The 12,212-nt window shown below is 35.0% G+C and overlaps 2 protein-coding genes across 3 annotated transcripts in view; one reads left to right on the top strand and one right to left on the bottom strand.

The window, feature by feature from the left end:
- Positions 1-12,212, top strand: part of LOC105836473 (protein obstructor-E) — a 54,870-nt gene that overhangs the window by 26,032 nt on the left and 16,626 nt on the right. The window lies entirely within an intron of this gene.
- On the bottom strand, positions 241-8,852 carry LOC105836472 (protein transport protein SEC31). The gene is made up of 5 exons (XM_012680525.3): positions 6,789-8,852; positions 5,770-6,162; positions 5,311-5,453; positions 4,225-5,027; positions 241-4,082 (listed from the first exon to the last, which is right to left on the bottom strand). The coding sequence occupies exons 1-5, from the start codon at positions 6,913-6,915 to the stop codon at positions 4,052-4,054; spliced, it is 1,497 nt and encodes a 498-aa protein (XP_012535979.1). The 5' UTR covers positions 6,916-8,852; the 3' UTR covers positions 241-4,051.

The following is a 12,212-nucleotide window of genomic DNA, read 5'->3' as shown; positions in this document are numbered from 1 at the left end:
AAGGCGAGAGAAAGGCGATTCTCCTCACGACAAAAATTTCGTAACGACGACGCACGGTGATTTTGTTGCAAACCCATCAGTCCGTCCTCTTAAGGCGATAATTTTAGAACTATCGGTTTCTATATCAAGACTTAACGACTTTTTATTAAATTTTTTATAATTTCTTTATATTTATATATATTATTTTTTTAATTAATTTAATTCTTAATAATAAACAATTAAATTCTATTTATATTGATCTAATAATGTTTATGCAAATTTTAAATGTTTTCAATATCAATAATTTTCTTGTTTTTATTTCCTTTTATTTTTATGTTGGGTATATCGGAAGCATTAGGCTTTCGTTATTTTAATACTCTTTACACGTACATTTTATATTAAAAAAACTGCCTGTATGCGCGATTTGGCGGTTTGTATGAGATCGATACGCGTTGCATGGCATGTGCAAGAGACTGGAGCGGCGGGCATACATCGTTGATCTTTCACGCGTGGCTAATCGCAGGGATCGTTGACTGCAATTTCCAAGCTTTTCCGGAAAGGTCGAGGCCGCCGTAACCATGCGGCCAACTCGCAAATACCTTTCTTTCTCGACCCCAGTGAGCCTTCCGTAATATAAATTACGTGATTATCTCTCTTACCCCTTGTTCTCCTGCCGCAAATTGTTATTGCAATCATTTCGTATGTCTCTGCGACCGTTTACCATTCAATTCTGATTTTGTTTGTTCTATTTCCGTTTTATTCCCGAGCGTGTGCCGATTGAATAGATAAAGCCTTCAAGTGGCGGAGACAAAAATATACGGTGTATTTTAAGTACATTTTTAAGCAGTTATATTTTAACTTTTCTTTATGTACGATTATACTTTGTTGATTAAGCTTGATATCGAGCATTTTCTCGAACTCTTACAGAAGTACGTTAGCTGGGTGTGGTAGCAAATAAGCAGTAAAAAAGCAGCGAGAAAGTGATGTTTCTTCGGAATCACTGTCTCGTCCTGGGATGTTATAAATAAAATTTTTTATATCTTGCATTTACGTATGTATGACTGAATAGAACATTATATTATCTAGATTCGCCTTATTAAAAAATTAAAATAATGAGAGAGTTTTTTAGTTTATTATAGTTTTTTCGTTATTAAAAAAATTCAATTTCTTTCAATTTTTACAGAATAGTCCTCAAGTTATTTGTAGAAAAATATTAATAATGGTATTATGAAGTTATTTTTACACACTATTTTATTTCTTTGAAATATTTATAGTTTTTTTTATTTTAATATTGCAGAGAGAAGTAGCGTTTTTTTTATTACGGTTTTTTGTTTCCGAATAATACTTCAATCGCATTTTCGATGTTTTGCCTATTCCATGACTTTTCACTCCGCCACGCTTTTCACATTTTACAGGACCTTTTGCTGTTCCATATCCGACGTAACATCGTACATTATTATGTAATTATCAAGTTTTGCGCTACCGTGAGTCCAAGTGAAACGTACGAGAGGCGTCTCCCTCGGTACTTTCGATACGGGCTCGATCTGCCTTTTCTAAACGATTTCTCGACTTTGTTTGATCAAAACATCCGGTTTGATCAAAACATCGAAACACTTTCTTCGTTAAAGCGGAGGAGAATATCGATTTTCAATGAATAATAAAATTGCAAAACGTTTTTCCTCAAACCATCCTTGTGTTTGTCGCGGCTTGCGGCGTATTTTATAAAGTAGAAACGTTGGCGACAAAAATCCCGCGGTTATTATTTACATTTATACATTTTTGGTGTGCACTTTTGTGGCTGTTGCATGATCGTTATATTATAACTTCACGCCGTTATACAACATTGTTGCGTGATTATATAGCCATTTGTTTATATAATTGTTACACAGTGTAACCAGTACCTGTTTCAATTTTATAATCTATTAAGTCTACGTGTACGAGCCTTTGAAAAATATTTTGAGATAGCCAAGCAAATTCCCGTCCCTTTCTCCCGTCTTCTAAATTCGATCTCCTTTAGTTCTTTTTCTTGACAATACATTTTTTGCTATCAATCCTTTTTTCCAACGTGGGCGATCAAGCGCGAAATTCCGATTGCGACGAAAGGCCTTAAAAAGGTCGCTGCGGTTGGTCCCCGCTTTGACTTCTCCCCATAATGCGTCGCCGGAAACGATAAAAGCGAAAGGGAGACGAGAGAAATTCACCGCGCGATAAAAAAGTGTCGCCTTGAAGCTGCCCGATCGTAGTAACATAATTAAATTGAAGTGTAATAATTATGTAATATAACATTATTAAGTATAATAATAATTTAAAGTTATATTAAATAATGGAATAATATGAGTGCTGCATAATTAGCATTTTTGTAACTCATTCTATAATCTATCTTACTTCTAAAAAAGGCATGAATCCATAGTAGAATGCATCAAAATGTTGTCAACGTTCTTCCGCTGATAGGTTCTCTTGCGCTAACTTTGTGAGCGGCTGTCATCGCGAAGTTAATTAATAAAGAAAATAATTTGTAGAGATGGTAATTATACAAATTTTATAATCATTGCAATTTATTTTTAAAAAGTAAAAAATGAAATGCTAAATAGCGCGTGTGAAGTGCGCGTCTGTGTGGTGTCTAGTTGATGTAAAAATAACATGTATGGTCATTACTATCGTGATGATTTGAGTATGAAAGTCTGCAACATTGAAATCTTTGATATTGAAAAATTTAGTTTGTAGAGACATTCAACGTTTAAATTTCTACAGTTTGACTCGAGAATTTTCCACATTAAAAAATTTTAGAAATCTGTGCTAGTTATTTTTATCATATCGAATTTCAACGTCGAACGTGCTAACACGTTGGAGATTTCAATGCCTGTATAAACACGCACTCAACTTTACTATACATATAATTTAAATTATATGTATCGAAACGCAAGTTTAGGCTAGATTTGTTTTTTAAATTCTTATTTTATCGTAATTTATTTGTATTAATAATCGTGTGAAAAAAACGCAGAGATTATCGCGATGAGTTTTACGAAGGTGTGAAAATTAGAACGGGCCACTTTTGGCGCCGGATTACGTTTACGATCCAGTAACTCACTAAACAGCGCGAAAGATCGTTTAGTCGAGAAATGAAAGGATCGTCCGACCGGAGATTCAATTGCAGGAGGAGGCATCAATGCACGCTCTCTAGAGATGTAGAAAAACGCGCGTGGTGTTCTAATTACGTGCCGCATATCGCCGATATATCGCCGAGCAGTGGAAACTCGTCAGCCATCTCAACCAGAGCCGCCACAGAACCAGAGCTGTATTCCGCGACTACACATTAATTTCTTCGTAAATCAATCACGCTCCAATTCCTCGGAGCGGAGAGTGATCTTCTCTCGAATTCCCCCTTCCCGTTTGCCTCCTTTCGTGGCTGTGCTCTTCTTGCCCTTTGGAGAACGTTGAGAACGCGTGCTGCAATCTGGTGACTTCAATATAAAGCGTCTGGATTGTATGTGAATCTTGTGGAACGGTTTACCGTCGATAGAAATTATTTTTTTTTAATAAAAATAATACAAAAATTATTATAGAAATTTTATTATATAGAGAAATTATTTTTATAAAAAATTTTTTTCAATTTTGTTTAATTTTTTCATTGATCATTTTATTAAAATTTAGCTTTCTATTAATATTAACTTCTCAGACTTATATAGAAATGTTTGTTTTTTATTTACTGTGTTCATGTGTGAACTGGATTTAGGAAATTGGGATTTAGAATTATTAAAGATGAAAAATATATACGCGAGAGAAGTTTAGCTTATATTTATTTACAAAATTCGAAAATTACTTTTTTATAAGATGGTAAACATTAAAGGGGTGAACGCAAAATTTGTAGAATAGGATACTAAACATTTATCTACTTGCTTATTTATTTTATAGGTTCTATCATTATTATTCTCGAGTAATTGTTTTTAAATTTACTCATTAGTATTTTTTAACTATTAATTTTAGTTTTAATTAAATATTATCGCAAAGATAATAGAAATAGGAGATAATTAACATGATTTAATAGAAGTTTCTTTAAGTTCGATGCGCGCTCTTACTGCGAAGCAGGAGTAGATCCGAACTCACTGGAATAAAAAAAAAACGTGTTATAGTTTAAGTCTGTAAATACTTTTGTCGGTATCTACACATTAATTCTATTTCTTTTGAATAAACTCGAATATCTATTCAAGAAACAATCTTTAGAGGTAACATTAAAAAATTTCTTACCAATCTGCAATGTGGAAAGGCACACAACCATTCGATTGTATGTCATACGAGAGTCCTGGTGAACATTGTATAAGTTCAGGCTTTCCGTTTTTGCAAATTACCACCCTAGTGCAAAATTGGTTGAGCTTGAATACTTCGCCTTCATGACATGGAGTTTTCATTAACTCAGATGATGTGATTTGAGGCAGAGTTGACGGGTTTGTCACATCGGAAGTTTCTATTGCATCATGCGTAGACTGATCATCTAATGCCACTGGACTGTCGGTTTCTACTTCTTCTTTTTGTATTTCTTTGTCAATTTCTTGTTGGATCTCTAGATTTCGCTGTTGCCAGGGATTGGATTTGGCATTGTTTAGCCAAGAATTTCCATACGAAGAGGGCGGTGATGGATATGGCTGATAGCTCGGTGGTTGTGGCGCATAAGTAGGAGATTGCGGAGAATAAGTCGGTTGAGATGGTTCAGGTGGTTGAGATGATTGAGTCGGTGGTTGATAAGCTGGTGGTTGAGGCTGATAAGTTGGTGGTTGAGGTTGAGGTTGATAATTTGGTGGTTGAGGCTGGTAATTTGGTGGTTGAGGTTGATAAGTCGGTGGTTGAGGTTGATAAGTTGGTGGCTGAGGCTGGTAAGTCGGTTGTTGTGGAGGATAAGTCGATGGTTTAGGAGGACGAGTTGTTGGATTGATAGGAGCATAGGTAGAAGATGGCTGCGGAGACTGAGTCGGCGATTGTGTAGGCTTTAATGGTTTTGGTGTGGCTGTGCCTTTGCAATCGACGTTGTGTTGATAGTCACAAACGTTTAGTATCTAGAAGATAAAATTTTAACTAATATAATGTATTATACATATTATAAACTTTATACTTTAAAATATCTTTAAGCTCTGATATCGAGTTTAATTTTTCTCTGGTATTATGTTGTTTTTATTTTTATTTTTTTAGTTTTTCAAGTAAAATTGGGTTAAACAGAATATGTAAGAAACGAAATTTTGCGAGATCTATTTTAAGAACCGTTGAGCATATTCTTGCGTCATTTCACGATTTAAAATTCGTCAATCGTTTGCGCTGCGTTTTTTCAGAATGAATTCTTACGTCACTGTAGACCAAGCCGAGAGGACAATTGAATTTGATGGGTTTGCCTGCGGCACACACGTAGAATTCCGAGCAGTTCGTCGAGCTTCTATAACGTCCATTCGGATCCGGGCATAGCTTCGATCCCGCGGGTAGTGGTGGTTCTGCCGAGTAACAAAATTATTTTTTATTTTATTTATCTGTATCTCTTAGATTATTAACAATCTAAAGAGACAAAGTATTTCTCTTTTTTTAAATTTCTTTGAATCACAATTATATTAATTATATTAATTATTATGCATAATAATATTGACTGTTTTCCTGCTTTTTTGTTTCTTATGAAATTAAACGAATCTCCTTTAAATTTTACTTAGCTGATTAACGAAATCGCGATTAGAGGATAATCGAATTGGTCACCACGATTACCGTCGCAAACTGTGAGCGAATGATTCGCACCGCGTGTTTATCGATCACACTCACTCGGCGTGGCGGGCGGTCGATCACCACAGTTGACGTTGAACGGGAAGTCGCAATAACCGGCAACATCATTGAAGAGCAGCCCGGTTGGACAGGTCTGCTCTACCACCACGTCATCCCAGCAATTTAGATAGTTAGCGCAGCTCTTCAAACTCAAGTACTGGCCCCTTGGTCCCAAGCAGCCCGGCGGAGGTTCATACGGCGGTGGTGTCGGTTCCACCGGCGGTGAAATAGGATTCGGAAGCTCATTCGTGTCGCTTGGATTGCTCGGAAGTCCCGGATATTGTCTCGCAATATTGAGAGCGATTCTGTTCTTTCCCGATGTATCATTTTGCCAGGTTCCCGCACGAACATTCAGTTTGTGGCTGTCGAAGTGATTCCACAGGGTCAGTAGATCTAAAATTTAATGACAATTGTGTTCTGATTCGCGAAACAATCGTCGTCATCGGTAAATACGACTTATTATTGTATCAGTGTGATTGCAATTAAGAATTGTATAATAATAATAATAAAAAGTAGTTAATAACAGTAAATATTGTTTATGATGTTAAAAGAAATGTTTAATTTTAAATTACGAATACTAAACAATAGCTATAAAAAAGTTATTTTACGAATATAATTTTAAATGCAATATTAACCCTAAATTTGATAAAAGTAAGAAATTTATTATCCATATCTATAATTATCGTAACTAATGATAAAAGTTAATTGGTAATACTTTAATTATTTATACCAATATAATTTATGCAATGTATAAAAATTATAAGAAGCTTTCTAATTGAATATTTGATTGAAACAAAAAATTTAATATATTAAATAGAATATATAGAAAGATTACTTAAATGATATTTGAAGCATTTTTCAAATATCTTAATGTTTTTCTGTAAACAATGAATTTATCCGCATGCGGGTATGTCATCGTTAGTACTTTTACTCTGATTATTTTCTGTAATTGTATTATATTTATATAAAAATTTCTCGTGAAACTCTAGAATCGCAACCCTAAAACTGCTGGCACTGACCTTCGGGTTGCCCAGCAAATTGTTTTTCGACGAGCGATGCCGACGGTGTCGTCGTACGTCTGTCTCTCCTCCTAGCCGCATCAACAAGTCCTAGGATCACAAGAACTAATATCACGTTCACTCTCATCTTCTCCCTATTGCACTCCTAGTTTTTCTTCCTTTATCTTTCTCTGCTTCACCGACAGTTGTCAGGGGCAACGCCCTCAACCAGGGCGAAGATCGCTCTTTTTAAAAGCTATCTCCCCAAGGTAATTGTTGCGGGTGATCTGAACTGGTCGACAATCGACACCGATAATCCTTGAGGTGGCGCGAGTCCAGACGCACGGTGTCCTGATGCTGGATGGGCTGGACCTGATCGCTTCCAGGGCCTTACATAGGGCGGCCCCCACCGCCACTCCTCGTAGGGTCCGCAGGACCTCAATTACGCGACGGTGCGCCGCATAGGACCCTCTTCTTGTTGCGCAGGAAGTGCTCGCGACTGCTTGCTTTCGCACCGATTCGTTTGTCCTCCTTCTCTTCTTTTTCTCGAATCTCCCTCCTCTACTTCCCATGGTTTCGAGAACTTCTCATTGGACGAGATTTAGGATGCACCCGAAGGATACGTGCACGCTCATGGTGATCATTCGTTCTGTCCGTAGTCCGTACTGTTTATCTCTTTTTGTTTTCTTTTTACCGATCTTTAGGGGGTTGTAGCGCATATTGTTACCGGATAAATTTAGGACTTTAATCCTTTCGTGCCGCATGCTTAATTCATTAAAAATGCGTTTTAAAGATTTAACCGAGATTTTAAAACTTTTATCCTGAACATATTGTCCCGGTAGATTCAACAAGGTTAAGAATAGCTCGGTGACTTGTTGATAGCTGTTTTTTAATTTACTTTCTTAAAAAATGAGAAAGGAATACATGGAGCAAAATTAAGGGTTTGATCGGCAATTTTAGGGCTTTTTATTGTTAATTTATTTATCGACGGGATACTAACTTATTCTACTAATGAAATAGAAAGCTTTAAGCGCAAGTACAAGTTTCTTTGTCGCATTTGTGATTGACTCTGCCTCCTAGAATTTTACTACTTAATGATACCGTTACCAAAAAGAATTATTGCGTATACTTGAACAAATATACTGTTTAGAACAATTGACTCTTTTGATAAAGTAAACGTATCTAAATATTATATTTTCAATTTTATTATAAAATAAAAATTGTAAAAGGATTATCGAAGAAACTAAATAAGGGGGTACTTTGAATAAATAAAAAGAAAGTAATTTTGTAGGCATTATTTTTACAAAAAAATTAATTTTGCTTTTCTACTTTTGTAAAAAATATATCTTTTTTTGGAAATAAGGATACTTTATATTTATTATTGGAATATTTTGCTTTGCTCTATTAGTATTTTTCTTAAATTTATATACTAGTTAATATTTTTCTAAATAGCTCCGTAATAGCGAAGACAGGGAGAATCGATTTTTACGCGTTAAGACACCGTGATGCACATTTGCGAATTTCGTGATGACATTGGTGACTTAACTGTTTATGGGGCTTCCCGTGTGACCAAGGCGATGTCCTGCGGTCCAGGAAGATGAGGAAAAAATTCCACACCCGCGGAAAAGAGACGAAGGGAGGGAATGGACCCGGGCATCGGTATGCAAAGGTGGACGCACTCTCGAGAGGACTCGTTACGCATTCGTTACTCGAAAGTGTTTCGTGAGTGGGTCCTGTGTCGGAGGCTGCGAAAGTATGGACCGTACGTAGGAGGCCCCTCCGGGCTCATCGTCCTTTTTATTATCCGGATAAGAGATTCGGCAATCCCAGCAATAAGGAAGAATCCGATCGATGTGAACGATGCGGCCGAAAAAGAGAAGGAAGAAAATGATTCTCTCTCTGCATCGACGTAATCCTGGAATCCGTTGAGTTTTCGATTCCCCTTACCTCCGAATCTCGCGTCGCAATCTTGAGTCACTCGCGATGACCTCCGCCGTTGCGTTTTTCAACGTGTCCTCGGATGACGTCGGCAAGATCGTCGGAAAGATCTGCGATATTTAAGGACGCACGTAATCATGCATATCTATTTTGCATACATAACGTCGGGACTTTTTGGACAGGAAAAAAGAGAAGCAAAATTTTAATCCGATTTGATGGAATTTTAATCGTCTTATGCATACTATGATTAGAATAGTATTATTTGAGTAAATAGTTATAAATACAATTTATTTCATATTTTATAACAGAATAATATATTAATTTTAAATTTACGACTACTTTTAATCTTTTGAATTTACTTTTAAAAAAGAGATTTTTTGCATACATTTTTGGGTGGGGACATTTGTATTTTTTTTTAATACAATGAATGGTTCTTTTAACACACTATTTTATGTTTTATTTAATATATTTTTAACTTTATATTTGATTTAAAATGATACAATAACTTATGAATAAAATATTTAAGGGTGCGTTTAATTTATAATTTATTATGTTTATAACATAATTTATAAATGAATAATATGTAAATTTTAAGTTTTATATGACATTGATGGAACGTTGATAACATTTTAATAGGATTTCTCACGTTATAATCGCTCACAAATAGAGCCATGTGACCTTACGATCAAAGTATCACGAGAGAGACATCCATGATCCCTGATCTAATCCTAGCAGGTGACATTTATATCACACATTCGACAAGGCCGTCGAATTTCTTCGCCGTTGTTCTCATTCGTCAGTCGAGTCCTTGTCGTTGTTTTAACTCGAGCGTCGGCTTGCTTAGGCCTTAGACCGCAGACCGAGAAACTACAGGGGGATCTAGGATGGAATGCCGACAGGAGAGAGAGAGATTCCCGAGACGGGAATCCCGCTTGCTGGACCGCGAGATCGGCTCAGGGAGAATGGAAAGAGTTAACCCTTAGAGTCGCACAGAAAGTGCGACGAATGAGAAACGAGTCATAAATTGCAAAACGAAACGAGTTATAAATTCCAAAAACGTGCTCTCTTGCATCTCCAATGTTTAGTTATAATCTCTAGTAAAACTAGTTTTGCCACTAAATTTAAATAAAAATGTATTTTTTAATAACTTTTATATTTAAATTGAACTTTCTACTGTATGATTTAATTATTATATAAGAGTCTTTATATATCATTTTGGAAGATTACAAATTTGCTTTTTACGAATTTTTAATTTTTTAAAATTGGATAATGTCGTTATATTTAGAAGAAATACGATTTTTTTAATTTTATTCAGTAAATAAAATTGTGTAGCTTATTTTGTGACAGTTTAGCTATTTTTTAATTTAATAAGGAAATATCAATTTTTATATTTTTTTCTTTAGTGATATGTTGAATATTAAGAACGATTGAGTTCCACGAACTTGAAAATTATTTTCACTCTTGTCGAATGTTATCGGTAGTGTAACAATGTTTTTCATGCGCGATGCTGAATCGAGTACCAAATCGTAATAAATTCAAAGTAGCTTACATGGCACATTATTTAGGTCTAAATACGAGGGTAATATCTCTGCCGAAAACACGCAAATATCTTGTCGAGGTTTTGCGTGAATTTTTTTAAGTGTTGATAATAAAAACGATAAGAGAAATTTCTCAGCTTTTTCAGATTGTTTTCAAAATTTCCACTTTTGAAATTTAATTAAAATTTTTGCATTTTAAAGATTTTTATTCTTTAAATGTTTTTATTGAAAGATTTTTATTATCAGAAACATATAACAATTTGATATTTGATATTTGATATTTGATTTGTGTTGCGTAAAATTTTTTATTTTCAAGGGAATGTATAACTTGATGTTCGAAGGCAATCAGATATTTAACATTATAAATGATACAATGTTGCGAGGTGTTTCGATTCTCTCGTCGAGGTATAAGTTTCCGATGTATTCAGCACAGTAGGGAGCATATAAATTTAAACCTTCTAGAAGCAAAATAATTTTATGGCTGCATAGAAGCGAATCTGCCAAACGCACTAGCCTGAAGAATGTTTGGAGTATTACTCTCTGTCATCTGTAATATATGGGTTTCGATGCTTTAACTTACAATTTTTATTTAATACAAATAAAATACATGTAATATTGCATTTTAATTAATGCAACAATAAGACTGTTTAATATGCGTTAACATCAATTTTTTCGGTCTTACATATAAATTGTTCTTAGTAAGAAAATCTCATTAATTAAAGGATTCTTTTATTCAAGTATATGTTTTAAAAAATTTTCGACGTCTTAACATTTTCTCGAAAGCAGGAATTTATACAAATTTTCTTTCCAAAATTTGTCTTAAATTTTTAAATTGAGCTTTGTCTCGCGCGCGTTACACACGTTTTGTTTGCGTAATGGAACTCGAAAAACAGGTTTGAGAAACGTTGTGTATTAAGGTAAGGAACCATCCGAAGCGACGTTAAAAATGCAGGAATCGCCCGTCGATACCGTAATGCTCATTCGAATTCATTTCGAGCGTATCGGCGAGTCGCGTCGCGGCGCAGGTTGAAGTGCACGCGCATTGAAGAACGCTTCTGACGTAGGTGGTCCGTTGCTACTCTTACACGTTTATAATTTAAGGCTAAATGATAGAGCGGCTCCAGAAGGTTACAAGCACTTAGTGCAATCGTCCGGGTGCGATGATAACTCCTTCGAACGATATTATTACTATTAAAGTAAAACGAATGCCGAGCAACACTGATTATTATGTTCAATTATTTTCGCATTTCTTTTATGGACTTCCTGACAGTAATGATGAAAAATACAAATCTCGCGTAATGTCGTTTAATTTCAAATCTTTTCGAATCTTCTTCCTCTTAGCTTACTTCCCTTTTATCGTCCAGGGTACTTAAAGTAAAGTTATAATTATGGGTTTAATTGAAAGTATCTTTTACTTAAAAGGTTTGAAATTATTATGTCGGATGTTTTACTTAGAAGCTATCTAATTGACGGCTCTTTTCTATATGTATAATTTATGTAGAAATAATTGAAGATTGAGAAAAATGTGATACATTAAAAAAAATGTGATATATTTTACTTTGTTTCAACAAAGTTTATTGAAAAAAATAATAGTTTGAAATATTAGGACAATTAAGTGAAGTATTGCAGAAGATAGCAAACGAGGTGTTGATTTCAAGCAAGTATGAAATGAGATAAAAAACGGAGGCAATCTGGGAAGGACGTTTATTTTTTCTTTTGCTTATAAGTTTTTCTTTTCTGATTAATGTTGGAGTACAATGATGTCAAAATTCATTTGAGGCCTAAAATCTCGAAGAGTCGAGTTCGCATAAATAACATCCACGCAGTTAAAAACGAGCAATAGATTGCAGAATCGAGTGATAAACATCGCTCGTGGGTGGATGTGAGCGATAAATTCGCATGGCTTACGTTATTCTTATACAAGATGTGTATAGAGTGGCTCAGAAATAATTGTATAATATCTTGTGAA

Source organism: Monomorium pharaonis, chromosome 11 (assembly GCF_013373865.1).
Source record: "Monomorium pharaonis isolate MP-MQ-018 chromosome 11, ASM1337386v2, whole genome shotgun sequence".
Lineage (NCBI taxonomy): Eukaryota > Metazoa > Arthropoda > Insecta > Hymenoptera > Formicidae > Monomorium > Monomorium pharaonis.
This window is presented reverse-complemented; position numbering and strand designations above follow the sequence as displayed.

Coding starts and splice junctions, on each gene's coding strand:
- LOC105836472 (XM_012680525.3), bottom strand. CDS start 6,915: ATGAGAGTGAACGTGATATTAGTTCTTGTGATCCTAGGACTTGTTGAT. Junction 5,454..5,769: donor TCGACCGCCCGCCACGCCGA/GTGAGTGTGATC, acceptor GTTACTCGGCAG/AACCACCACTACCCGCGGGA. Junction 5,028..5,310: donor TCGGCTTGGTCTACAGTGAC/GTAAGAATTCAT, acceptor TTTATCTTCTAG/ATACTAAACGTTTGTGACTA.